The sequence below is a fragment of the Lynx canadensis genome, chromosome D4, assembly GCF_007474595.2.
Source record: "Lynx canadensis isolate LIC74 chromosome D4, mLynCan4.pri.v2, whole genome shotgun sequence".
NCBI classification, from domain to species: Eukaryota; Metazoa; Chordata; class Mammalia; order Carnivora; family Felidae; genus Lynx; species Lynx canadensis.
The window spans coordinates 86770487-86795216 of NC_044315.2; the positions used below are offsets into that span (position 1 = coordinate 86770487).

The 24730-nt window shown below is 54.8% G+C and overlaps 1 protein-coding gene across 10 annotated transcripts in view; it reads left to right on the forward strand.

The window, feature by feature from the left end:
* Positions 1-24730, forward strand: part of DNM1 (dynamin 1) — a 44343-nt gene that overhangs the window by 11801 nt on the left and 7812 nt on the right. For 6 of the 10 annotated variants that reach the window (XR_003964224.1, XM_030293751.1, XM_030293758.2 and 3 more), the window contains exons 2-16: positions 738-811; positions 1128-1277; positions 1642-1845; positions 2080-2178; positions 2275-2435; positions 3492-3634; positions 3745-3880; positions 4063-4130; positions 7036-7174; positions 13710-13796; positions 17420-17490; positions 17692-17743; positions 17950-17961; positions 20323-20436; positions 24100-24209. Coding sequence is in view for 9 of the 10 variants with exons in the window: in XM_030293751.1 (XP_030149611.1) it covers positions 738-811; positions 1128-1277; positions 1642-1845; positions 2080-2178; positions 2275-2435; positions 3492-3634; positions 3745-3880; positions 4063-4130; positions 7036-7174; positions 13710-13796; positions 17420-17490; positions 17692-17743; positions 17950-17961; positions 20323-20436; positions 24100-24209 (1620 nt within the window). In the remaining variant the exon portion in view is untranslated. Of the gene's footprint in view, positions 1-737; positions 812-1127; positions 1278-1641; positions 1846-2079; positions 2179-2274; positions 2436-3491; positions 3635-3744; positions 3881-4062; positions 4131-5263; positions 5403-7035; positions 7175-13709; positions 13797-17419; positions 17491-17691; positions 17744-17949; positions 17962-20322; positions 20437-24099; positions 24210-24730 lie in introns of all 10 variants that reach the window. The other 4 variants (XM_032595615.1, XM_032595613.1, XM_032595614.1 and 1 more) reach the window with 1 other exon arrangement.

The window sequence follows — 24730 nt, forward strand, 5'->3', positions numbered from 1 at the left end:
GGCTCACTGCTGTCAGCCTGTCAGCGCAGATCCCACTTTGGATCCTCTCTCCCCTTCTCTCTGCCCCTCCCCGGCTTGCGCTCTTCCATAAATAAATAAATAAATAAATAAATAAATAAATAAATAAATAAATAGATATTTAAAATAAAAATAATAATAATGGCACCTACCTCACAAGGCAATATCACGAGAGATTGCCCACAAAGAGCCTGGCATGCAGTAGGCACTTAAGAAGCATGAATTCTTGTCCTTGCTTCCTCCTTTCCCCCATGCCCCCCTCATCCTCAACCCCAGCCAGATGGGGCCCTGGGAAGGGGAAGTGAGATGCTGCCCTTCCCCACAGCGGAAGGGAGGGAAGAAGGTGCAGCTCCATTTCCTTGAGACGCACTCTGTGGCCACTGGACACTTGGGCATGTGGGGTACCCCGCGCCTCAATTGAATGGCAGTGCCTGGGTTGAGGCAGGGACTTGTTGGCCCAGAAGCAACACAGAGCATACCTGAGAGAAATCTGGGAGTTATTAGTCTTGTCTCCTGGCAGCTCACACGCATAAATCTGTGACCCAGGGTACATGGGGGAGGTTCTTTCCACCTTTCTTGCCTGTCATCTCCCCTTAGTGACCTGAAACCCTGAGGCTAAGGTGTAGTGGGCACTTTAGGAGAGCTTTGGAGCTCCCGGTGGCAGGACAGGTGCCCCTGGGACAGGCCTTGACCCTCCTCTCACTCCCAACTCATTGCAGAGACTTCCTGCCCCGAGGGTCAGGCATCGTCACCCGACGCCCCCTGGTCCTGCAGCTGGTCAATGCCACCACAGGTACGCGCTTTCGTCCACGAGCATCCCGACCGGGCCTCTTCAGTCCCCCACCCTATCCCCCAGGGAGGAGTCCAACCTAGCCGCTGAACTTGCTTGCTGTGTGACTTTGGCCCTAGATTCCCCACCAGGACAGTGGGGAACAAAAATGCATAACGTTAGACCTGGCGTTGTTGTGGAGAGGGAGGGGAGAGAAGGCGGTATTTGGGGGTGTGTGGGGGTCTATTCCCAGTGGAAGATGGGTCCCAGGTGGGTTCCGGGCTAAGATGCTTACCCATCCACCCTTCTTCCCTCCACCCCACCCACACTTTGGGGGCAGAATATGCCGAATTCTTGCACTGCAAGGGGAAGAAATTCACCGACTTTGAGGAGGTGCGTCTGGAGATCGAGGCTGAGACCGACCGAGTCACTGGCACTAACAAGGGCATCTCGCCGGTGCCGATCAACCTCCGCGTCTACTCGCCGCACGGTGAGGAGACGTGGCCCCGCCCCCGGCCTCCTGGCTCCCTCGCTTAGCTCCGCCCCCGGGACGGAGTCTTGGCCACGCCCCTTTGCTCATTCCTCCTAAGGCGGGCTCCGCGCCTCCTGCAGACTCCGCCCCCACAGCGACCCCTCCTCTGCCCATCCTACCCCAAGCTCCACCCTGCCATGACTCCGCCCACCCCTGGCCACGCCTTTAACGGGCCGCCGCTTTGGCCCCGCGTTTCCCTAATCCCGTCCACCTGCCGCCAAACTCCCAAATGGATCCTCTCTAAACCCGGCCCTGTTCCTTAATCCGCCCGCCCACGGCCACGCCCCTCGCCTTGAGCCCGCCCTCTCGCCGCCCTGTCCAGTGCTGAACCTGACACTGGTGGACCTGCCCGGAATGACCAAGGTCCCGGTGGGGGACCAACCTCCTGACATCGAGTTCCAGATCCGGGACATGCTTATGCAGTTCGTCACCAAAGAGAACTGCCTCATCCTGGCTGTATCCCCGGCCAACTCCGACCTGGCCAACTCCGATGCTCTGAAGGTTGCCAAGGAGGTGGACCCCCAGGGTAGGTTCCTAAGGGCAGCAGAAGTGCAAGGCCCTGGGGGTCTACCCTCAGTGCCAGGCGGAGGGAGCTGCTCTGTAAAGAATGAATGAGGCGGGAGAGCAGAGGCAGGCAGTGGGGGAGGGAGGGCGTGGGGAGGGAGATGTGGGGAGCGGGATGGCAGTCGGGGTGTATGTGGGTCCCCTGGGAGGGCAAGTGCAGGTGTAGACGGCCCTCTCCTGCTGCCCTCCCCCTCAGGCCAGCGCACCATCGGGGTCATCACCAAGCTGGACCTAATGGACGAGGGCACAGATGCCCGTGATGTGCTGGAGAACAAACTGCTCCCCCTGCGCAGAGGTAGGCAGGCTCCTCCCCTGACCCGCTCCACTGCCCTTCCCTGTCACCCCACCCTGTGCAAGGCTGGTTGCCCCTGACCTGGACCCCCTTCCACAGGCTACATTGGGGTGGTGAACCGGAGCCAGAAGGACATTGATGGCAAGAAGGACATCACGGCGGCCTTGGCCGCTGAACGCAAATTCTTCCTCTCCCATCCGTCCTACCGCCACTTGGCTGACCGCATGGGCACGCCCTACCTGCAGAAGGTCCTCAACCAGGTAGAAGCTCAGGCCTGGGGAAACCAGCATGAGGACAGAATCATTTACATGTGTTTTGGGAGGGTGGCCAACAGAGGTTAGCGTCCACATCGTGCGTACGAACTGAGCCCCAGAAAACAAAGCAACTCTCCCACAGCCCCACCCACCGTGAGGTAGCACCAGAGCTTTGCTGACTTTTCCCTGACAGGGGCCTGGAAAGGGAGCCCTGTAGGCCCTGCGGGTGGAGAGAAGACCCAGACCTTGTGTGGAGGGTGGCACTGACAAGGGCTTGGGTTTGGGGGCCGTCACTAGAGTGTACTTGGCCGAAGACCTTGCTTCCTTCTGAAACGGAGAGAGGCTCGTCTGGAGACAGGGATGGGAGATCCCAGGGGCTTCCCTAGGATGTTTCTCCATCTGGAATGGGGCTTCCAGAACTGAGGCATGTGTGTATGTGATGATGGAAAGGAGGCAGTGGGGAAGGCAGGGTGGTGTAGGGGCAGAACTGGGGACTCTGGACGCCATAGACCTGACACTTGAGCTCTCTGAACCTCCATTTCTGTAAAATCCTGATGATGGGAGTAAGGCCCCATTTCATAAGATCCCTGTGTAGCTTCAGGGAGATACTGTGTGTGGGGACTGAGCCAGAGCGAGCCCCAGTACTTGAGAATTACCTTACAGGAGGCCTAAACCCAGAGAGTACAAGGGGACAGCCCCCCCCAGCCATCCCTGTCCCAGAGAGATTTTATTTGGCCTTCATCGTGTCTAAAAATATTGTTAGTCAAAAATCAGGTAATTTCAAATAAAAATCTAGACTTCTGGCTTCTGTTGAAACTTGTATTATTCGCTTATGAATTTAGTTAATACCCCCCTGTATGCCAGGCCCTGCCCTGGGCAGCTTTCCTTCTCGTAGGCAGGGCAGTAGTGGGCAGGGTCATGGCTGCCTTCTGCAGCTCTCAACCTGACCACACCCACAGTCCCCCCCCCTCCACCGCCCCCGGGGAACCTGGTCCCTGCTTGACCCCGTGGGCATCTGTGTTGGTGCCCATGGCCTTAACCCTTGTCTCATCCCCGCCCCAGCAACTGACCAACCACATCCGGGACACCCTGCCGGGGCTTCGGAACAAGCTGCAGAGCCAGCTCCTGTCCATCGAGAAGGAGGTGGAGGAGTACAAGAACTTCCGGCCAGATGACCCAGCTCGCAAGACCAAGGCTCTGCTGCAGTGAGGCCCTCCCCAACTCCTGACTCCCCGGCACTGAGCTGCCCTCCAGCGCGGGGTTCGCCCAGGGCTCTCTCCACTAGGCTCCTGACGTCGCACCACTCTCCCCCCAGGATGGTCCAGCAGTTTGCCGTGGACTTTGAGAAGCGCATTGAGGGCTCAGGGGACCAGATCGACACCTATGAACTGTCAGGGGGAGCCCGCATCAACCGGATCTTCCATGAACGCTTCCCCTTTGAGCTAGTCAAGGTAGGATGGTCTCCCCGGGGGCGGGGGGAGAGGGGAGGCTTAGAACTACCACCCTCCCCCCAGGACTTTCACACATATCTTTGCTGACCTGGCACCCAGCCCCGGGTGTGGGGCGTCTGTCTGTCTTGGCCTTCCAGGGAGGAGGAAGGCCCTGACCGGCTGTCTCTGGCTCTCCTACACAGATGGAGTTTGATGAGAAGGAGCTCCGAAGAGAGATCAGCTACGCCATCAAGAATATCCATGGCATTAGGCACGTATTGGGACTGGGGAAGGGGGCTGAGCCCTGGAAAGCAGGGGTTCTGGTGCCACGGCACAGGGAGTGGTGAAGTGAGCCGCCCTCAGGAAGGACCAAGAGCTCTGGTCCCCAGTCCCCTCAACCCCTTCTGGCTTCCAGCTCAAACGGGCTCGAGCTGGGGGAGGTGGACGGGAGGCCTGGGCCTCTCCCTCCCCGCACCTGCTGTCCTCCTTTGCTGTCCCTGGGAGCAGGGCCTGGAGGCTGGACCAGGTGGGCAGAGCCCAGGACATAGGTGGCTGGGCAAGCTTCTCTGGGCTTGGGCCCCTGCCTGTCCTCAGGATGAGATAGCTTCCCCCAGTCCTATCCAGGTAGCTGCACACAGCTGGCCAAACCACTGGGGAGGGCCTGGGATGGAGCATCGAGGTATTGGTCTGTGTCCTTTTATGATAGGACAGGGCCTCTCAACCCTCCAGATCCTCCCATAGTCCCATTAGCCCGAAGTGGGCCCCATTCTACACCACTTCCCTCCTTCTAGCTAACCCCACTGCCTTTGGAACAGGAAGGGGGGACTGGAAAAAAAGATTGTTCCTTAAAAGCTTAGCCCCCTTCAAGGACCCAGATCTACACTGTTCATTCGACAAGAAAATTTAAAGCATCTGCTATGTGCCAGGCAGTGAACAAGACAAAATGTCCCTGCTTTTATACAGGTTGAATTCCAAGGTTTGGTATGGAATTTACAGACTGATAACTGCATTGGCTGAGGCACAGAAAAAAAAAAAAAATATATCGCTCCTCAGCTTAAAATAAAATGTTTTATTCCCAGAAAGGCTCCTAAAGAGAACCCAGTTTGGCATTTTTCATACCATTTCTGGCCATAGAACCTTTTGTATGAATAGAATCTTAAGAGCAAGCCGGACATACATGACAATTACAAGCAGACCTTGTCTTGCCCCCAAAGAGCATCCATGGAATGTCCTTCATTCAAATCCCTCCTGCCCATTTTACAGAGAAGGACACTGAAGCCCAGAGAGGGGTAGTGGGAGGACCCCAAGGGCAGAGTTCAGGTGGTCGGGGTGGGGCCCTGACCTGGCACTCCTGGCAGGAGCTGGCCTGTGACACTGTGCCCTTCTCCCGTTCCGGGCGTTCAGAACGGGGCTCTTTACCCCAGACATGGCCTTTGAGACCATTGTGAAAAAGCAGGTGAAGAAGATCCGAGAACCGTGTCTCAAGTGTGTGGACATGGTTATCTCGGAGCTAATCAGCACGGTTAGACAGTGCACCAAGAAGGTAACCCGGTGGCCCGGGCCAGCCCCCCCCCCCCGCCTCTGCCCCCATCCTGCATTGCTGCCAGGCTCTCCTTTCCCACACCCCCCACTGCCTCCTCGGTAGCATGTACAGACCTCAGCGGGGTGGGGGAGGCAGGCCACCACAGACCAAGATGGGGGGCCTCTCCGAGGGGGCCTTACCCACCTCCTGGCCCCCAGGCACAGGGAACAGACATTGATAAGACAGGTGTGATGGTGGCTCTTGTCCTGAGAGCCCACCAAGAGCTCCCCCAGTTCAGGGAGAATAGGCCTTGAAGGGCCCCGAGCCCTCTTCCTGCCCTCAGAGGTGAGGTCATCTCTAGGGGCTCCAGGGAGGGGTCTTGGGGACACCTTGGCCCTGCAGACAGGAGAGCTACGGGCCTACTTGGCTGCTGCTCTGGGGATCTGGATGGCCAGAGGGGTGCAGAGGACCCAGGTCTGGCAGGTACCTGACTCCCCACTGTCCTTCATCCCCCCCCCCCATTCCCACCCTAGCCTCACTCAGGACCCTGCCCTTCCCCTCCATCCACATCCAACCTTCCAGGGACAGAATCCTCTTCCATCTGCTATGTCATCTGAGCCTCACAGAACCACGCAAGGAGGGAAGGGCAGGGCAGGGAGGGTGGCGCCCATGTCACAGCAGGAAGACTGAGGCTTAGGAGATCCAGTGACTTGTCCAAGGTCATATGAGCCGGCAGGTGGCAGAGCTGTTACTCGAAGCCACGGCTTTGGACTCCAAATCCAGTGCTTGTTTAATTCCACCCCCCAGCCTCCCTTCCTTTCCTCTCTTCACTACTGCCCTGGCCCCTCTCTACCACCTCCACTCTTTCTGTCTTTCCTCTTCTCTCTCTGTCTTTCCCAGCTGAGTTCTCCAGACCCTTTTGGAAGAGAGGCAAAGGATGCCCCTTGAGGAGAAAGGGAAGGGCAGGAGTAGAGTAGGGAGCTGGAGAGTGGAGGTCAGGCAGCTACCCTGCAACTCCAGGAGGCATCATCTGCACCACAGTCTATGCAAATGGAGCCCCCTGGAGTTTTGCAGTGCACAGCCTGGGCAGCTGGATGCAGTAATCCTGGTGGACGTACGGAATTGTGCTGGGCTTCGGAGTCAGGATGAAGTGAATGCAGGAGGTGCTGGCAAACCTAGAACTGAACAGAATGGGTGGGTGGGGTCCTGGCCTGGGCCAGCCCCTTAGGAGGACTCAAGGCTGGGACAAAGATAGCATCAGGAAAGACAGAGAGGGCCGGCTCAGGGTAAGCTGGGGGTGGAGGACGCCAAGCCCTGGGGAGAGGATCTGAACTCAGTAAGGGGCCTTGTACAGAACAGGGGGTTGGTCCCTCAGAAGCCCCCCCCCCCCCGCCCCATACCCACAGAAACCCTTCAAGATACCTGGCCGCTCCTAGGAGGTGCCGGCCCTGGGGGGCGGTAGGGAGGGCCGGTCCCACACTCACATTGTCTTCTGTTCTCTCTTTCTCTGTGTCGGTGTCTCTCTCTTTTCCCCCATGCCTGTGCCATCCTCCACTCCTGAATCCTGGCTCTGCTTGGCTTTCACTCCCCTTCCTTCTCCCGGCCCTGCCCATGGCTGCTTCTCCTCCTGTCCCCTCCTCCTCCCCGGGTGCAGGACGGGCCTCTTCACACCTGACCTCGCTTTTGAAGCCACAGTGAAAAAGCAGGTGCAGAAGCTCAAAGAGCCCAGTATCAAGTGTGTGGATATGGTAGTCAGTGAGCTCACGGCCACCATCAGAAAGTGTAGCGAAAAGGTATGACGGCCACCAGGGCGGGGCTGGGCCTGGCCGTCCCTTCCTCATGGCCAGGGACTCCCGTGGGCAGAACCATCTGCTGAACAGACCCGGCAGCCTCTCGGCCACCCACGTGGACCCAAACACCTGTGCTGGCCAGGTGACTCCGGGCCCTTAAGTTTCGTGCCAGCTTATCACCCTGGGTCTGTTTAAATTTATGATCCTTTTAGGCCCCCATCTCTGCCAGAAGACCACCCCAACCCGCGCATCCTCAGTGGCCCCTTTTCACCAATAAGAAGGACAATGGCGACAATGCTAAGGGGACAGCTGCTATTTATTGAGCACCTATTATGTGCCAAGCACCGAGCTAAGTGCTTATCCTTTTTATCTCACGTTAGCCTCTCAACAACCCTAAGAAGTGGGTAGTATTGTCCCCATTTTACAGATGAACAAACTGAGTCTCGGACAAGAAGAGCAGAGTGGGGTTCTGGTTTAGGAAAGCCGAGGGAGTAGACCTGGGATCAGGGCCTCCTGGAGTTGGGGAACTATCCCAGTTCCTTAAAACAAATTTGCCTAAAAGCATATTGGATTACTCACTTTCTAGTAATCCATATGCATTCGACAGGGTCAGCCTCTTTTGGGTCTGTGACCTTTTAGATGCCTTCTTCCTATTTGTCCACTTTGGGGCATTTTGAGGATTTTTAGCCAGATATTGCCAACACAGTTCTTCCCTCGGGGGAGTGCATGAGAATCAGTTGCCTGGGGGAACTCTTCCAGAATTCAAATGTCCCTGCCCAGCTGGCTGAATCAGAATCTCAGGGAGAGCCCAGCCTCACCTGTACTTGAAAAAGCTCCCTATGCTGGGAGGTGGGGGCCCTTCTGCCCCAACTTCATGTTTCAAATACATGGGTTTTCATGGCTCGTACATAATTAGTCATGTGCACCCCCCCCTCGTTATCCTCTATCACTTTGCCCACTTTTCATGCCTAATGCAGACGGTAAGCAAATTAACATCCACTCCATCCCTGTTTCAGGTGGAATAAAATCTGGGCTGGACTCCCCACTGCATAGTATTTACCACGACGTCTGAGTCATGGTCCCACTGCACCTTGACTACTAAGCCACACAATCTCACTTTTGTTAAATTTTTAAAAATACCGAGTTTAGTTTAAGCTGCCTCAAATCTCTTTACAAACGAAGACAAGGTATGACTACATTTTTTTTTTAACTTTGGCTTTTAATTGTAAAACTAGTACATTCTCCGTTTTAAAAGTTTGGTAAACGCCAAGGCTTAGAGAGAAGGCCACCCCCCTCCCTTTCCAGGGAGCCACCATGGAGATTTTTGTACATTTCTTGCAATGTACACTCCTTTTTTAAAAAAAAGAAAGAAAGAAAAAAAGAAAAAGAAACGATCCTTCTTGATTTTGTTCTGATCATGCAGGATTGTTATAAAAATATTCAAGCAGCACAGAGAAAGCAAATCCCCACAACTGAACAACTCTAAAGATAAGAACAAATACGTGGACCACGCTTCCTAACTAATTACGTATATATGCCAGTTTAACCTAACTGGACCGTACTCCACACACTGATTCGGGAACTCTTTTTTACCAAGCAGTGTGTCATGGGAACGTAACTACAGCAAGATGTGCCCTTGAACTGCTGAATCGTAGCCCATGGTAGAAACGTGCTGTGATCTACGTATTCAATACCTCTTGACATTTAGATTGTTTCAAACTTCTTTTTCTCTTACAAACAGTGCTGCAGCTTATAGATGTATTATACCTTACAGATGTAAGCTAAGCTTATACCTTATAGATGTATTTACAATATATATCCTGTTGCTTCTTCTTTGGTTTAATGTTTATTTATTTAGAGAGAGAGAGAGAGGGAGGGAGGGAGAGAGAATCCCAAGCAGGCTTCGAGATGTCAGCGCAGAGCCCAACGCGGGGCTCGATCTCACCAACCGTGAGGTCATGACCTGAGCTGAATCCAGAGCCGGACGCTTACCCGACTGAGCCATCCAGATGCCTCTCCTGTTGTTTCTTTAGAGCAAATTTTTACCCAGAGAATCGCCTAGTCGAGATGAGCATTTCACGGTTTTGGTAACTTCCACAAGAGTGCTCCCCAGAGGGGCGCCTGGGTGGCGCAGTCGGTTAAGCGTCCGACTTCAGCCAGGTCACAATCTCGCGGTCCGTGAGTTCGAGCCCTGCGTCGGGCTCTGGGCTGATGGCTCAGAGCCTGGAGCCTGTTTCCAATTCTGTGTCTCCCTCTCTCTCTGCCCCTCCCCCGTTCATGCTCTGTCTCTCTCTGTCCCAAAAATAAATAAACGTTGAAAAAAAAATTAAAAAAAAAAAGAGTGCTCCCCAGAAAGTGTCACCTACCTATTCCTCCAGATATTTTTTTCTACATGTAGGTTTATTTACTCTGATAGGTAGCCACACTGTAAACGTACTAGCATTCTGCTTTTTCTTTTAGTAGCACACATTTTGGGGGGTATTATCACATAGTCAACATAAACATTTTTTAGTGGTTGCATAATAGGTTTATCATGGTTTACATAACAGTTTTCCTATTGGTGAACATTTAAATTGTCTCCAGTTATTCAATAGTATAAATAATCTGACAATGAACATCTTTTTTTTTTTTTTTTTTAGTGTGTATTTATTTCTGAGAGAGACAGAGAGGGACAGAGTGTGAGCAGGGAAGGGGCAGAGAGGGAGACAAGAATCTGAAGCAGGCTCTGGGCTCTGAGCTGTCGGTACAGAGCCCAACACCAGGCTTGAACTCGTGAACTGCGAGATCATGACCTGAGCCGAGGTCGGATGCACAACCGACTGAGCCACCGAGGGAGGCTCGGAGGAGGCTCACCTCCCCCCCTCCTTTTTTAAGTAAGCTCTACACCCACAATCCTGAGATCAAGTGTCCCAGGCTCCACTAACTGAGCCAGCCAGGCACCCCCGAACATCTTTATCTGTTCAAATGTTTACTTTTCTGTCTCTAGGATTTTTTCCTTAGGATAGATTCCTAGAAAACATATTACTAGATACAAACATTTAAAAACTGTGAAACGGGGCGCCTGGGTGGCTCAGTCGGTTAAGCGGCTGACTTCAGCTCAGGTCATGATATCGTAGTCTGTGAGTTTGAGCCCCGCATCAGGCTCTGTGCTGGCGGCTCAGAGCCTGGAGCCTGCCTCCAATCCTGTGTCTCCCTCTCTCTCTGCCCCTCCCCTGCTTGCTCTCTGTCTCTGTCTCTCTCTCTCAAAAATAATAAGCATTAAAAAAATTTTTTTAAATAAAAACTGTGAAACATTCTGCTGAATTGCATTCCAAAAGAAAGCAGTAATTATCGTATATGGTAAAATTTTTGGAAACAACCCAGATGTCCACCAAGAGACGATCGATTATGTAAAGTATCACCCAGTCAACAGCAGACTATATGTTAGAAGGGCAGGCATATTTATTTCCATTCACATGTCCCTCTACAGTGTACTGTGGGGGGGAAAAGCAGGTTTCAGAAGACAATGTATAATATTTGGGGGGAGGAAATAATATAGATAAATAACAAAATCCCAAAGGCACAGTCACCAAATTGCTAACTGTTACTTTAAGAGCAGGCAAGGAAAAATGGGAACTTTCCCATTTCCACTCTGAAAAATTTAGTCTTACAGTGAGTCTGTAGATTTTTGTCAGGAGGAATATGGATCGACAAAAACTTTAAAGGGGAAACCTTATAAATTATTTATTTCTAAAGTTTATTTATTTTGAGAGAGAAAGAGCGAGTGGGGGAGGGACAGAGAGAGAGAGAGGGAGAGAGAGAATCCCAAGCAGGCTCCACACTGTCAGCAAAGAGCCCTACACCGGGCTGGATCCCACGAACCGTGAGATCATGACCTGAGCTGAAACCAAGAGTTGGACGCTCAATCGACTGAACCACCCAGGCGCCCCATAAATTATTTCTAAAAAATAATTTTGCCTTTTGATTTATTTAATGAGTAGTAATGATCTCTTTTCTTTACACGGCAAAATACACCCATCTTCGTCTAATTTTTTCCTCCCCAAGTCTTCTAGAAGTTTAGCAAGGCCCCCCCCCTGACAGAGGCTTCTAAATAGTCAGCTCTTAACTATTCCCAGACCTGCTGGGACTGCAACTTTCCTCTCTGGATAAAATCTAAAGTTTAATGTCACACGTGGGACGTACTGCTCAAGCCCCTCAACAACGCCAAAAGGGAAGGTGCTGTTACTACCCCATTTTACGTGTGGAGAAGCCAAGGCTCGGAGAGGTTGCAGTCACTTTTTTAAGGACAGTCGGCAGGGCAGGGGCTGGCTTTCAAACAAGAGTCATGTGGCTCCAGGGCCTGTGTCCTTGGCCACGAACTCGTGGGCTCCAAACTGACCGCCCCGCTCCCTCAGCCAAGGACTGAGAGAGAAATGTTCCATTTTAAAAACTGGCTAAAAGTCCTGGAAATGCTCAGAGGCAGCCAGAATGGAAAAAGATGCTCAAAGGGAACAGAACTTCTCAAAGAGGCTGAGGCTGCCCTGTCCTGTGTGACACGTGGAAAAGTTGACAAATGTAACGTCCAGGCGGTTGGTGGGAGAACTGGTCATGGTCTTTGGCAAATTGCTCCCTCGGCCCTTCCCCCCTCCCCCCCCCCACACCCCTGTCACAGCCCCACCCTGGGAGGGAGCGTTTGGGACCACCTCAGAGGAAGCCTTCTGCTGGTGGTGACTCAGTCCTGAATCTCTGCCCCAAGTTGGAGACTTCGAGGAGGAGTAGGAGCCCCTCCTTGGGCCTCGTGGGGCAGCGGACCCACCAGGCCCATCCAGCCAGCGTTTGTTTTGAAGCCCCAAGTCTCAGGCCACCTCTCCCCTGGGTCCCCTGTGCTTGGCCACATCAGCCGCACCTTGGCATAGGCATGGGATGGCCGAGGGTGGAGGGGGGAATGTCCCATCTCTCATGTCTACCTCTCCTGGGCATCCAGGGTGCCACTTTCTTCCCCAGCCTCTTGCCTCTCCCCGTGCCCCCCCACCCTGCCCCATCTTCTCAGCCTCCATCTTGCCCTCAGAATCACTACCTGCGACCCAGGCACGCTAACCTCCAGGTCTCTTCCCACATAGGAGGATCCACCTGAGGGGCCTGACCCAGGCATGGGAAGAGGGACAGGACTGGTTTGAGGTTGGCCCTACCTGGGTCCCACGTGACCACCAAGTGGGGAGGGCAGGCCAGTGGGACTCGAGGTTCCTGTGGGTGGGTTCCCCATCATCAGCTCAGCGAGGCCCCCTCCCCGAGGAGGAGCTTGACCATGAGCCAGAGGAACTGGCGTCCACTCACCCTGGCAAGGAGGGCAAAGACATCCATCCTTCATTCATTCTGTCTTTCCTTCAACATGCCCTCTTTGAGCCCCAGCCTCGTGCCTGGCCCTGCCCCTGCCCTCAGGGCAGCCACAATCCTGTTGATGGGGTGGGGGGCCACAGAGAGGCCCCTAACCCAGCTCTTGGGGTGGTCAGGGCAGGCTTTCTGGAGGAGGTGGCAGCCAACAGTCTTGAAGGAGAATGAAGCAGCCTGGGCTTTGTCCAGAGCCGGGCTGAGCTGAGGGCAGAGTTCACAGGCAGAGAGAGAAAGGTTTGGAGCAACTTCCCCTTCGTCCTCAGCTGATAAAAACTGGAGGGAAATGGGTGCTGCTGAGCTCCTACCCCAAAGCAGTGGGGTAGAGACTGGTCGCCTGGCCAGCTCAGAGCTGGTCGGACACCGCTGGGGATGATGGTGCCAGGCCGGGGCATGCAAAGGGAGGCAAAACTGGGTGGATCCTACCAAGAGGGCCCGGGGCCCAGTCAGGCCCCCGCGGGGTACTGCTCATGCTGCTGGCACCCCACTCCGCATGCCGCCCACCCTGCGCCCTCGCATGTCCTGCCTGGGGCTCCTGCATGTCCAGTATGTGCCTGCTCGTTTCCCCTGGCCCCTCCCTCAGCTCTGACAGGGCCACTGCCTGTCCCCAGCCTGACTCAGGAGGCCAGCTGGCACCTTGGGCCCTGCCCTCCCCAGACTCTTCCTGGATAGGAATCTCGAGGCTGTTCTCTGCCTGATTCCACCCGACTCCTGATTCCACCTGATTCCTCCAAGCTTCTGGGAGGACAAGGAGTAGCCCCAAGGGTCAGCGAAAGCTTTGGGAGCTAACGGTCCCCCAAACAAAGGCCTCAATCGAACAGTCTGTTTCCAAGATGGCTGCCACCAAGGCGGCCGAGGAGGCTGAGCCCCGTGGCATTTCCGCCCTTGGGAACTGCCCTCCCCCGGAAGTTGCCCAAGTAGGCCAGTGAAGAGGGCCTGGAACCAGAAAGACCTTTGAATTGCCATTTGGATCCTACACTTGCGGGAAAGGGTGGCCGTGGCTTGGTGCCTTCAGCTTCCTGGGACCCCAGGCCTCTCTTCCCCTCATCTCGGGCATTCTGTGTGTGCCTCCCACCCCACGCCCCTGGATCCCTGGATTCTGGTGGGGTGGGGGTGCCCCCCGCCGGTGCCCCCTGTGTACGTGGCTCTCTCCCCTCCCGCCCTTCCCCAGCTCCAGCAATACCCCCGCCTGCGGGAGGAGATGGAGCGCATCGTGACCACCCACATCCGGGAGCGCGAGGGTCGCACCAAGGAGCAGGTGAGTCCCTCCTGCCCCCCCCCCCCGCCTCTCCCCGCACCCCGGGCTCTCCTCCTCCTTCCCATTTTTTCCCATTTTGTCTCTTCTGTCTCCATCTCCCTTACACTTTCTCGCCTCTACTGCTTCTCTCTTAAAAAAAGAAAAAAAATTTAATGTTTATTTAATCTTGAGAGAGAGAGAGACAGAGAGACGGAGCGTGAGAGGGGGAGGGGCAGAACGAGAGAGGGACACGTTATCGGAAGCAGGCTCCAGGCTCTGAGCTGTCAGCACAGAGCCCGACGCGGGGCTCGAACTCACAGACTCAGGAGCCATGCGATCATGACGTGAGCCGAAGTCGATGCTTAACCCGCTGAGCCACCAGGCTCCCCTCTGCTTCTCTTTTTTATTGTGGTAAAATATATATAACATGAAATTTACTATTTTAACCATTTTTAAGCATGCAGTTCAGTGGCCTTAAGCACATTCACAGTGTCACGCAGCCATTAGCACCATCTGTCTCCAGAACTTTTTCATCTGCCCAAACTGAACCTCATTAAACAGGGACTCGCCGTCCCCTGCTCCCCACCAGCCCCTGGCAACCATCTTTCTAGTTTGTGTGTCTATGAATTTGACCGCTCTAGGTGGACGCTTACAACTGTCCTGTTTTTTTTTTTTTTTAATTCTGTTTTTTTTTTTTTTTAAGTTTATTTATTTTTGAGAACAAGAGGGAGATAAGAGAGAGGGCATGTGAACAGGGAAGGGCAGAAAGAGAGGGAGAGAGAGAGAACTCCAAGCAGGCTCTGAGCTGCCAACACAGAGTCTGATGTGGGGCTCGATCTCACAAACCTTGAGATTATGACCTGAGCCGAAACCAAGAGTCAGACGCTTAACTGACCGAGCCGCCCCGGCACCCCAACAATTGTCCTTTTGTGTCGGGCTTAATTTACTTAGCACAATTTCTTCGGGGTTCATCCCTGTTGTAGCGGGTGTCAGAATTTCCGTCCTTTGAAAGCCTTTTAAGGTATATGCCACATAGTGTTTATCCATTTGGGCTGTTTCCACCTTTTGGCTCTTATGAATAATGCTTCTACAAACATTAGTGTGCACATGTCTCTTTGAGACCCCGCTTCCAGCTCTCTGGGGTATACACCCGGAAGTGGGATTGCCGAATCATTTGGTAATTCTGCATTTAACTTTTTGAGGAGCCGCCATACTGTTTTCCATACTATTTATTTCCATAGTATTTCCATACTATTTCCATACTATTTCCATACTATTTTTTTTTTAATTTTTTTTTTCAACGTTTATTTATTTTTCGGACAGAGAGAGACAGAGCATGAACGGGGGAGGGGCAGAGAGAGAGGGAGACACAGAATCGGAAACAGGCTCCAGGCTCTGAGCCATCAGCCCAGAGCCTGACGCGGGGCTCGAACTCCCGGACCGCGAGATCGTGACCTGGCTGAAGTCGGACGCTTAACCGACTGCGCCACCCAGGCGCCCCATTATTTCCATACTATTTACTGGAGCTGTGCCATCTTGCATTTCCACTATCTCCTTCTCAACCTTCTGACAGTCTGTCCTCTCGTCGTCTCTCTTGGGGCCTCTCTCTCTATTTTCTACTTCTCCGGGTCACCATATACCTGTCATAGCCACCCCCTCTTCCATTTATGTAGTCATTTATCAAGTATTCATTCATTCATTCATTCACTGATTCATTCAGTCACAAACATGGTCCCTGTTCATTCATTCATTCATCGATTCATTCAATCACAAACATGGTCCCTGAATGTTGCCTCTGAGCCGGAGGAGCAGAGATGAGCAGGCTCCCTCACGGCCCTCACGAAGCTCACAGGCGAGTCCTCCTTGCTTGTCCATCTCTCAGTCATCCTTCTGTCTATCTCTACCTCTGGCTCCCAATTCCCAGCCCTTCTCCATGATGGTGCTGTCCACGTCTTCGTTTGGATGTGGTGTCTTTGAATCCTTACAGATCTCTTTCATTTCAAAAGTGATAAATACTTAATAAAATATTCAGTCAGTATAAAAGCAATTAAATTACAAGTAAGTGTTCCTTCATTGACTCTTCCCTGCGCCCAGCTCCTCCCACAAAATAGCCATCACGCACAGTTCGATGTGTTCCCTTCCAGGCCCAGGCATTTTTTTTTTTTTTCTAGACACATCCAGATTCCAGATTCCATCCTAATCTTCCGTAACCACAGCCCTGCTGTGCGTCTTGCCTTTTTTCTCTAACGATAATTGTGGTAGCTAACATCTGTGGAGCCCCCGTTACATGTCAGACATGTGATCTGCCTCATTTCATGTGTCTTCACCACTCCTGTGAGGCAGAAACACTTACAGGGAGCAGTGGGGCTTGGGTCAAAACCCGGCAGTGTGCCTCAGGAATGTCACTCTGGGGGCGCCTGGGTGGCTCAGGCGGTTGAGCGGCCGACTCCGGCTCAGGTCACGGTCTCACGGTTTGTGGGTTCGAGCCCCGCGTCAGGCTCTGTGCTGACGGCGAAGGGCCCACTTCGGATCCTCTGTCTCCCTCCCTCTGTGCTTCTCCCCCGCTCTTGCTGTCTCTCCCTCTCTCAAAAATAAACATTTAAACAAATTTTATTTTTTCCACTTAAAAAAAAAAGTCACTCTGGTCGTGACTCAGTTCTGAATCCCATTAGTCCTCATTATTTGCAAAGGGGATCTTCCCATCCCAGAACTTAGAAATTGTCCTCATTCTTTTTTTTAAAGTTTTTAGAAGTTTATTTATTTATTTTGAGAGAGAGAGAGAGCACAAGCAGGAGAGGGGCAGAGAGAAGGAGAGACAGAATCCCAAGTAGGCTTTGCACCATCAGCGCAGAGCCCGAAGTGGGACTCGAACTCACGAACTGCGAGATCGTGACCAGAGCCGAGATCAAGAGTCGGATGCTTAACCGATTGCACCACCCAGGCACTCCTGTCCTCGTTCTTTTGAACAGCTGTAGAGTGCTTTATTGCTTAGAAGCGACCATAATTTATTTCACTTTCTTATGGCCGTTGGCTTGTTTCCAATTTTTCACTATTACCAACCACACCACACTGAACACCCTGGGATACATAGCTTTGCTCACTTGATGAGCTTATCTAGCAGATAGATACCAGCTAGATAGATAGATAAATAGATTTCTAGAAATGAATATGTGCATGTTAATATTGTTAAATATTTCCAAATTACCCTCCAAGAAGGTGATGCTAATTTACATTCCCACCAACAGTGTATGAGAATCTGTCTCCCCACAGTGTGCCCACACTGGTCACTATCAATATTTATTATTCATTTGATAGATTATGAAAGGGTCTCTTTGTTTTCATTTACATTTCTTTATTAATGAGGGTGAGCTTTTTTTTTTTACACATCCTTATTGATTATATGCGTTTCTTCTATGAATTATGCAATCATGTTCTCTGACTATTTTTGATTTGTGTTTCTTGTCTGCGTTTCACTTATTGATTTGTAGGAACTCTTTTATTTATTATGGATACTATTACTGGTGTGTTGATTGATTTATTATGGATTCTATAGGTGCCGTAAGTATATTTCTTCCAGCTTTTCATGCATTTTAAAACTTTGCCGTACTTTTTCCCCTTGCCTGCTGACGTGTGTATCCTCAAAGGTCATGCTTCTCATCGATATTGAGTTGGCTTACATGAATACCAATCATGAGGACTTCATAGGCTTTGCCAAGTGAGTGCTCCCTAGGCAGAGAAGGTGACAGCTCCCGTGAGTGTGTGTGTGTGTGCGTGTGTGTGCGCGCGCATGCATGCGTGCATGTATAGGACACAGGCCTGCTGGGCTGACCCTCTGAGCGTGGTGCCCACTGGGTAGTGGCATTGAAGCAAGGCCTCTTGAGAGAAGTTCTGAGGCTCTTCCTTCGCTCCCTATTAGTGCTCAGCAGAGGAGCAACCAGATGAACAAGAAGAAGGCTTCAGGGAACCAGGTGAGTGAACCCCAGTGCCCCAGCCGGAAGGATGGAGGGTGCCGGACGGACGCCAAGCTCTGAGAGTCCCCTCCCCCCGAGGGGAAGGGTCTCACAGGGGCCAGGGAGCCTGTCAGCTGCCAGCCACAAGCCTCCCACTCTGCCTCAGTAACCCTCTCTCCTCTCTCCCGATGCTTCTCGTGGTTGCTATGGTTACCTCTTTGCAGGATGAGATTCTGGTGAGTACCAGGACTGGGGCTCTTGGCTTATGTAGTGAGGGGGAGGAGGGGGCCCATTTGTAGTGGGGACACACGGGGGGGGAAAGGGCACCCTGGCCTGAGCTGCTTGCACACACCAGCACATGGGTGTCCACACACGATCTCAGTCCAGAGGCAAGGCTTAGCCATACACAGAGCCCATCAGCCTACCCATCAGCGTGCATGAGCTAAGTATCTACTTCAGTCAGAGGTAGATCATGTGGGCTGGGTGAGTGAAAATGGCTGGTGGGGGCCTGGAAATCATTAGGTGCTCCTTAAATATCTGTTGGATGGATGGATGGATGAGAGAGAAATCTATTTTTAAGGTAGCCATCTCTACCAGAGAGTTGAGTAAAGAGATGAGTGAAATATCAAGAAACATGTCCCTCTTTGCCTTCTTCTGCCCTTCAGATCTCTGCTGAAACACCACTTCTCATCCTCACCTGTACACACAAGCCATAATCTGGAATTTTCCAGAGGCCATAGTTTCTTTACAATAATCTAGGTGTTTGTGTGATTATTGGCTTCATATCTGGTTCCTTCTCAAACCCCATGAGGGAAAGGGCCGGGTCTGTCTTGTCCATCAGCACATTCTCAGCCCTCAGCCCAGGGCCTGGCACACAGTAGGTGCTCACTAGAATGAAGGCACTGATGAATGTAATATCCCAGGGCAATTCGGTTCAGGAAACGCTCGGTGGCGTCTACGCTGTGCTGGTCCCTGGACAGGAGTCAGACCTTGGTCCTGTCCCTTGGAGACCTGAGCCTGCAGTCAGGACCCAGGCAGGGTGGGAGCTGGAAGAGCAGGAGGTCTCTGGTGCAGGGGCTCTGGAAGGAGGTTTGGCAGAGCTGGGGGTGGCCGAGGGAGGACGAAGGCTGCAAGTCAGCAGGAAGTAGCATGACAAGGTCTGCTGGTCAGATCCTGGGGTATGGAGTGCCGGGGCGTGGCATTTGGACTCAATTCTGAAGACAGTGACAAGACACCGGGGGGATCCTCACCGAACCGGGACAGGGTGGAAGAAGGATCATGGGGCACCTGGCTCTCTTGTTTCTGTTAAAGGCTAAGACAGCTACGCCACTATTGATCCACTGCGTGACTTGGGTTCTCTGCAAGGTTCTTGGGGAAGCCAGAGAGGGTCAAGGAAGGCTCCAGGAGGGTCTGGGGGGCCTCAGAAGTGGGCCTGACCCCAGAGGGCTTTCCTGCGAGCCCCAGGCTCCTCTTGTCTTCTCTGGATGCTTAGAAAAGCCAGGGAGGTCAGGGCCAGGGGATGGAGCAGAAGAAGCTTCCTCACACTCAGGATGGCCCACCGCTAGGGTCTACTTGGTGGCCTTGACCTTGGAGTAGAATCTGCAGGCCCTGGTCTGCGGTGATGGCTCAGGATGGTCTCGGGGACAGCAGCTTCCTACAGTGAAAAGAGACCTTTGCCTGTTACTCTGGGCTCCCCAGGGACAAAGGGGCCTGTTCAGTTCGTGCTCAGCCCTTCCCCTTGCTCCCACTCCCCAACACCCCACTCCTGTCCAGAGCCTGGGGCCAGAGACCCGGAGAACCCTACTTCTGTTGCATTCGTGCGTTCATGTCACAGATGTTTATTGATCACTTTCTGCCTGCCAAGCACACTGCAAGGTGCTGGAATATACCAGTGAGCTTTTAGAGAGCTCACAATTTAGCAAGACAGGCATCAAGAGATGATGTCTCTCTCTCTCTCTCTCTCTCTCTCTCTCTCACAGACACACACACAATTTTGAATATCAGCCATTGTCACAGAAGGGAGTGATAAAAGACAATAAGACTATAGTGGGGGTCCTGACTCCTACTGGGGGCCAGGGAGGGCCCACCTGAGAATGTGACTCCTGAGCTGATGCCTGGGGGGGGGGGGGGGGGGGGGGGGCGCGCATAGGAATTTGACAGACAAACAGGAGGGGTAGTGCGTTCTAGGCAGAGGCGGCAGCAGCGTGTGCGAAGTCCCTGAGGTCAGAAACAAGTCTTACAATAAGGTGCATCTCAAGCTGAAGAGACCTTCAGAATCGTGTGGCCCAGTTGGCCACCTCAACTCGACTCCACACTTTGAGCAGTGGGGAGCTCATCCCCTACGAAGGCTACCAGTCCCCTACTCAGGTGGCTCTAACTATCAAAAGGCTCTTTATCCCGACCCGACCTCTGCCTTCCTGCCTCTTCCAGTCTGTTCACTTGTGGTTCAAACCAGAGCAGGTCTGGCCTGCTCTGACCGGCCAGGCCTCCAAGAGCTAGAAGAGGGGCGGGCTTTTGAGCACCTCTCTTTGCCTACCCCATCCTCCGCAGGGAATCCGGGCCTCTGCCCACTGACCTCCTGCCCTCTCACCCTCCAGGTCATCCGGAAGGGCTGGCTGACCATCAACAACATTGGCATCATGAAGGGGGGCTCCAAGGAGTACTGGTTTGTGCTGACGGCCGAGAATCTGTCCTGGTATAAGGATGACGAGGTAAGGAAAGAGCCACTGGTCAGGGGGTGAGGCTCAGACACCCTGGGCTAGGAGTAGACCGAACCACCCAGCAAACGGGTTTTTTTTAATCCCATCAAAGACCCTTGGATGGAGTTGGGCTGCAAAGATCCAGGCAATCCCGGGAGCTCATCCAGGCTGGACAGAGAAGATGGCTTATCAGGATCGGGGAGCCTGGGGCTCAGCGCCCTGGAGAGGGTGGGCAGGGGTGCTGGGCACCCCCCTGACCCCACCAGCCCTGTGGCCTTCCTGTTTTCCTGCTCCAAGGGCGCGCCGCCTCCCCCGTGGCCCCCGCAGGCCTATGACACACACACGTCCAGCTGCCAGACGCCCTGTTAACCCCTGCACCCCAGTCCCCCAGACCCTGTCGGTGCAGAGGAGGTGCCCCAGATGCCTCGAGGCTGAAGGACCAGGAGTGATGGGGCCCTGTAGAGGAGCCACGGAAAACCCCTCCTTGCCCACAGGGGCAGACAGAGCCCCTGCCGTCTCCCTCCCCTGCTGCTGGTCTCCTTTAAGAATGAGTCTATTTGGCTTCCACATCTGGATTCCAGAGGTGACCAGAGAGAATAGGGAGGGCTGGGGGGGCGGGGGGGCTTGCAGTAATGAACTCCAGCTGGCCACAGAGTGGGGGAGGGGACCCTCTTCCTGAGGAAGCTTTTAGAGGAGAGGGCGCTCTCGGTGGGGGAGTGGGGCTGGGGTGGGGGCTGTGATTTTGGTCTCCGAGCCCCCTCCTTGATCCCCGCCCCCTCCAAGTCATCCCGGGCAAGCCCCCCCCCCCCCATCTTGGGCCGGGCCCTCTGTCGTCACTGGCTGGGGCGCCAAGCCATCTGGACCTCATTACCCCAACGCTGGCCTCTCCCGGAGCATGGGGCCCCTGGAAGGGAGGGAGTGTGAGGTGGCGTGACGAGGTGGGGGGGGGTCGCTTCCTGCTCTGTCGCTCAGGCAGGCTACCTAGACCCCTCGTGGGCCGGGGGTGCTGACCGCTGGCCCCAGAACTCCTGGTGCCCTTATGTTGGGCTCCTCATACGGGGCCAGGGGACCGTGTGACCTGGGGCTGAGGGCTACACTGCAGGGAAATGTATCCAAGAGGGGCCCTGTCCTCCCGTGACGGGGTCTCATTGAGCTTTGTGTGCACATTCGAGTGGGGTCGCCTGTGGGAGCCGTGCTGAGTTGGTGTGGGCGGGGTGGGGGTGGGCAGCGAATGCCGGGAGGCGGGGTGTGCGAGGCTGGTGGATGTTGGGGGGGGGTTGTGGGAGAGCGTTTGGGGTGTAAGCATCTAGGTGTGGTTGGGGGCAGACGGTGTGTGCCTGAGGTCTGACTCTGGGGCGTGTGCGCCTGTGCTCGGTGTATAAGTGAAGGTGCGTGTATGTGGCAGATGGACTTGAGGAGGGAGGGTGTGCACGGGGAACAATATGCATGTACTTGGGACGTAAGGATGGGAGAGGGCCGGTGTTCCATGGTGAGGGTGCGCGTGTGCGCGCACGTGTGTGTGCGTGAGATGTGCAGGAGTCACAGATGTGTGATTTTAGTTTGGGTGTGGGAATGTATGTGCCTGAGTTGTGGGGGGTGTGCGTGTCGAGTCGTTGAGTTCGTGTGTGTGTGTGTGTGTGTGTGTTGGATGTGAGCGGAGTTTTGCACTAGAACACCTGGGGGACATGGAGGTGGTCTGGGCTGTGAGGAGCGTGATCTGTCCCCCTCTCTACCCCAGCCGCCAGCCCTCTGGCCTTTGGGACTTGGGTGGCCCTCTGGGCAGACAGGCGGCTGCCCAAACCCCCAGCCCTCGCTGACCCCCCAGCTTCTCATTTCTTCCTCTGCCACCCGTCAGCACCCACATCCCGTCTCACAGCAGGGTACCCCCCCTTCCCTCTGCACCTCCTCCCAGCATCCCTCCCAACCCGCCCCCCCCCTCAGTCCCCTGCCCGGTCTCCAGACTCCGGTTCTGGGATGGCGTGTGGGGGTCGGTCCAGCTCTCCAGCGGCGGTGCCGAGGGTCTAACCCAGCCCAGCCTAACCAATGTGCAGACTACTGTACAATTTGGGAGTCCTGAACAGATAGTCTAAACACTGGGTAGACGGAGTGGAGGTGTCCTCTGATCCATCCAGGCAGCAGTGTCTGTCGGTCGGGTGGGAGCTTCGGCCCCGTCTCCTAGAGATCCAAGGCCCCCCAGCCCCAGCCCAGCCAGCCCGTGGTCCCCTCTCTGCTCCCGACTCCCCTTCTGCCTCCTTTGACGTGGCAGGGGTGAGCGGGAGCTGTGGCTGGGAAGGAGGGGCCTGGGGAGGGGGCCGGCCAGCAGGAAGGGAGGGGTGGGGGGAGGAGGCCGCTCCTACCTAGAGTCCAACCCCAGAGCGCAGGCAGGGCGGCAGGGCGGGTGGTGGCGGGGCCTCCCTCGAACGCTTCCAGATGTTCCCTGGCCGTGTGTGCAACTTCCTCCTCTCCTCCCCCAGCCGCCCTCTGGGGCTCCTGGCCACCCGCCTGGCATAAAGAAGGCTTTATGTGGCTGGATGGGCCAGGCAGGGGCGGGGGGGGGGGGCAGAAGGAGGTGGGCAGGACTGGGAGCAGGGTCCTCCTAAACCCAGCCCCTGACCCGTGGTCCTGGTCGAGGCTCGTGCCCAAGCCCTGAGTCCCTGAGACCCACATAGACATCCCGGCCCGCCCCCCACACCCCACCCCCGGTCACAGCATGGGTCCCGTGGTGTGGGCAAGTGGGGTGCCGGCAGCAGAAACCCTTGTCCTCCTCCCAGAGCCCCATCCTGGACTATCTCGTCCGCAGATCCCCGGGCCTTCCCTTGAACGTAGCAACCTACAGACAGATCTCAGCCCATGGCAGGCACACACGCGCGTGCACGTCGGCCTGGCGCCCACATGCGCATCCACAGATACACATCACTCCTCCCAGAGGGCTCCGGCCAAACCAATCCTATTAAACAGGCCACAGGCACGCAAATGTGTGTGCCCACAGTGTGGCCCGCGGGCACGCTCCGTACGACACAGGTATTTACAGTTGCCACCCGCATCTACAAAAGCGTGCACACATCCGCCTTGACACACGGTGGTGACAGCGTACGTGCTCGGGCCGGCGTGCGTTCGCACAGGCACACGGCCACACACACGTTGCACACACAGGCGTACCACCTCCGGGTCTGTGCCGTGCGCCTGATTGCTAACACATGGGTGGGTTGGGGGGCGTGGGCTGAGCCGGCCCTTTGAAGCCGCCGGGGCTGCCGGCGGCCCCCCCTTCTCTGTCTCTCTGTCTCCACAGTCAGGAAATGAAGTCAGCAGCTTATCCGAAGCAGGTCTCCTTTGGCCGGGCCGGCGGGGAGAGAGGCTTTGAGGGCGGGGTCCCTGGCTGGGGCCGGCCTGGACTGCATCCAGGGCTTGCTTGGGGTGGGACTGGCACCCACCCTCAGCCTTGCCACCCTGCGCTCTTGGGAACGGCTTAAAGGTCATTGGGCACCAGAGGTGCTCAGCAGGCCCAGGGCTCCAGCTCTCTTCAGACAGCACCTGTTCAGTGCAGGGGGCCCTGGGGCCCAGAAGCCCGGGGCCACTCTGGGGGTCCGCAGCCCCAGCCCCCCGCCCCCAGCACAGAGTGTTCTTCGGACGTGAGGCGCGGCCCCCCCTCACCGTTGCTCCCATCTCTATCCGCAGGAGAAAGAGAAGAAATACATGCTTTCCGTGGACAACCTGAAGCTGCGGGATGTGGAGAAAGGTTTCATGTCGAGCAAGCACATCTTTGCCCTCTTTAACACTGAGCAGAGGTGGGTCCCCAGACCCTGCAAGCCCCAAACCAGCCTCACTGGGCAGAGAGGGGAGGGACCCTGCCCTGAGCCCCACAGCGCGTCATTCATTTGACAGATATTTACCCAGTCCCTACTCGGTGCTGGACTTCATATCAAAATCTCCTTCCCCCTTCCACCGCCCCCCCCCCCACCTTCCAGTCATTCGGTTAGTGGGTTAGTGCCTGTTCTGCATAGACTCTGCCGGGCACTGGGATGAAGAAAAGCCCATCAGGCCTGGTCCCCTTCTTGTTGTTCAGTGTCCAGTGGGGTCCGTGACAATACCGGGTCTCTCCCCTCCCAAGCCAGGGCTGACTCCTGTGGGCTTCACCTCCCTCGAGATGAAGGTTCAGCACAGTTGCCATCAGGGAGGTCCCCAGAGGGCCAGGGAGGGAGCCACTGGGGGCTGCCTGGTCAGGGATGCCCCTCTTATGAGGGGCTCAGTCCCCCTTTTTCTTAGAGCATCGTACTGCTGGTTTCACTGAATCCTGACAGTGACCCAG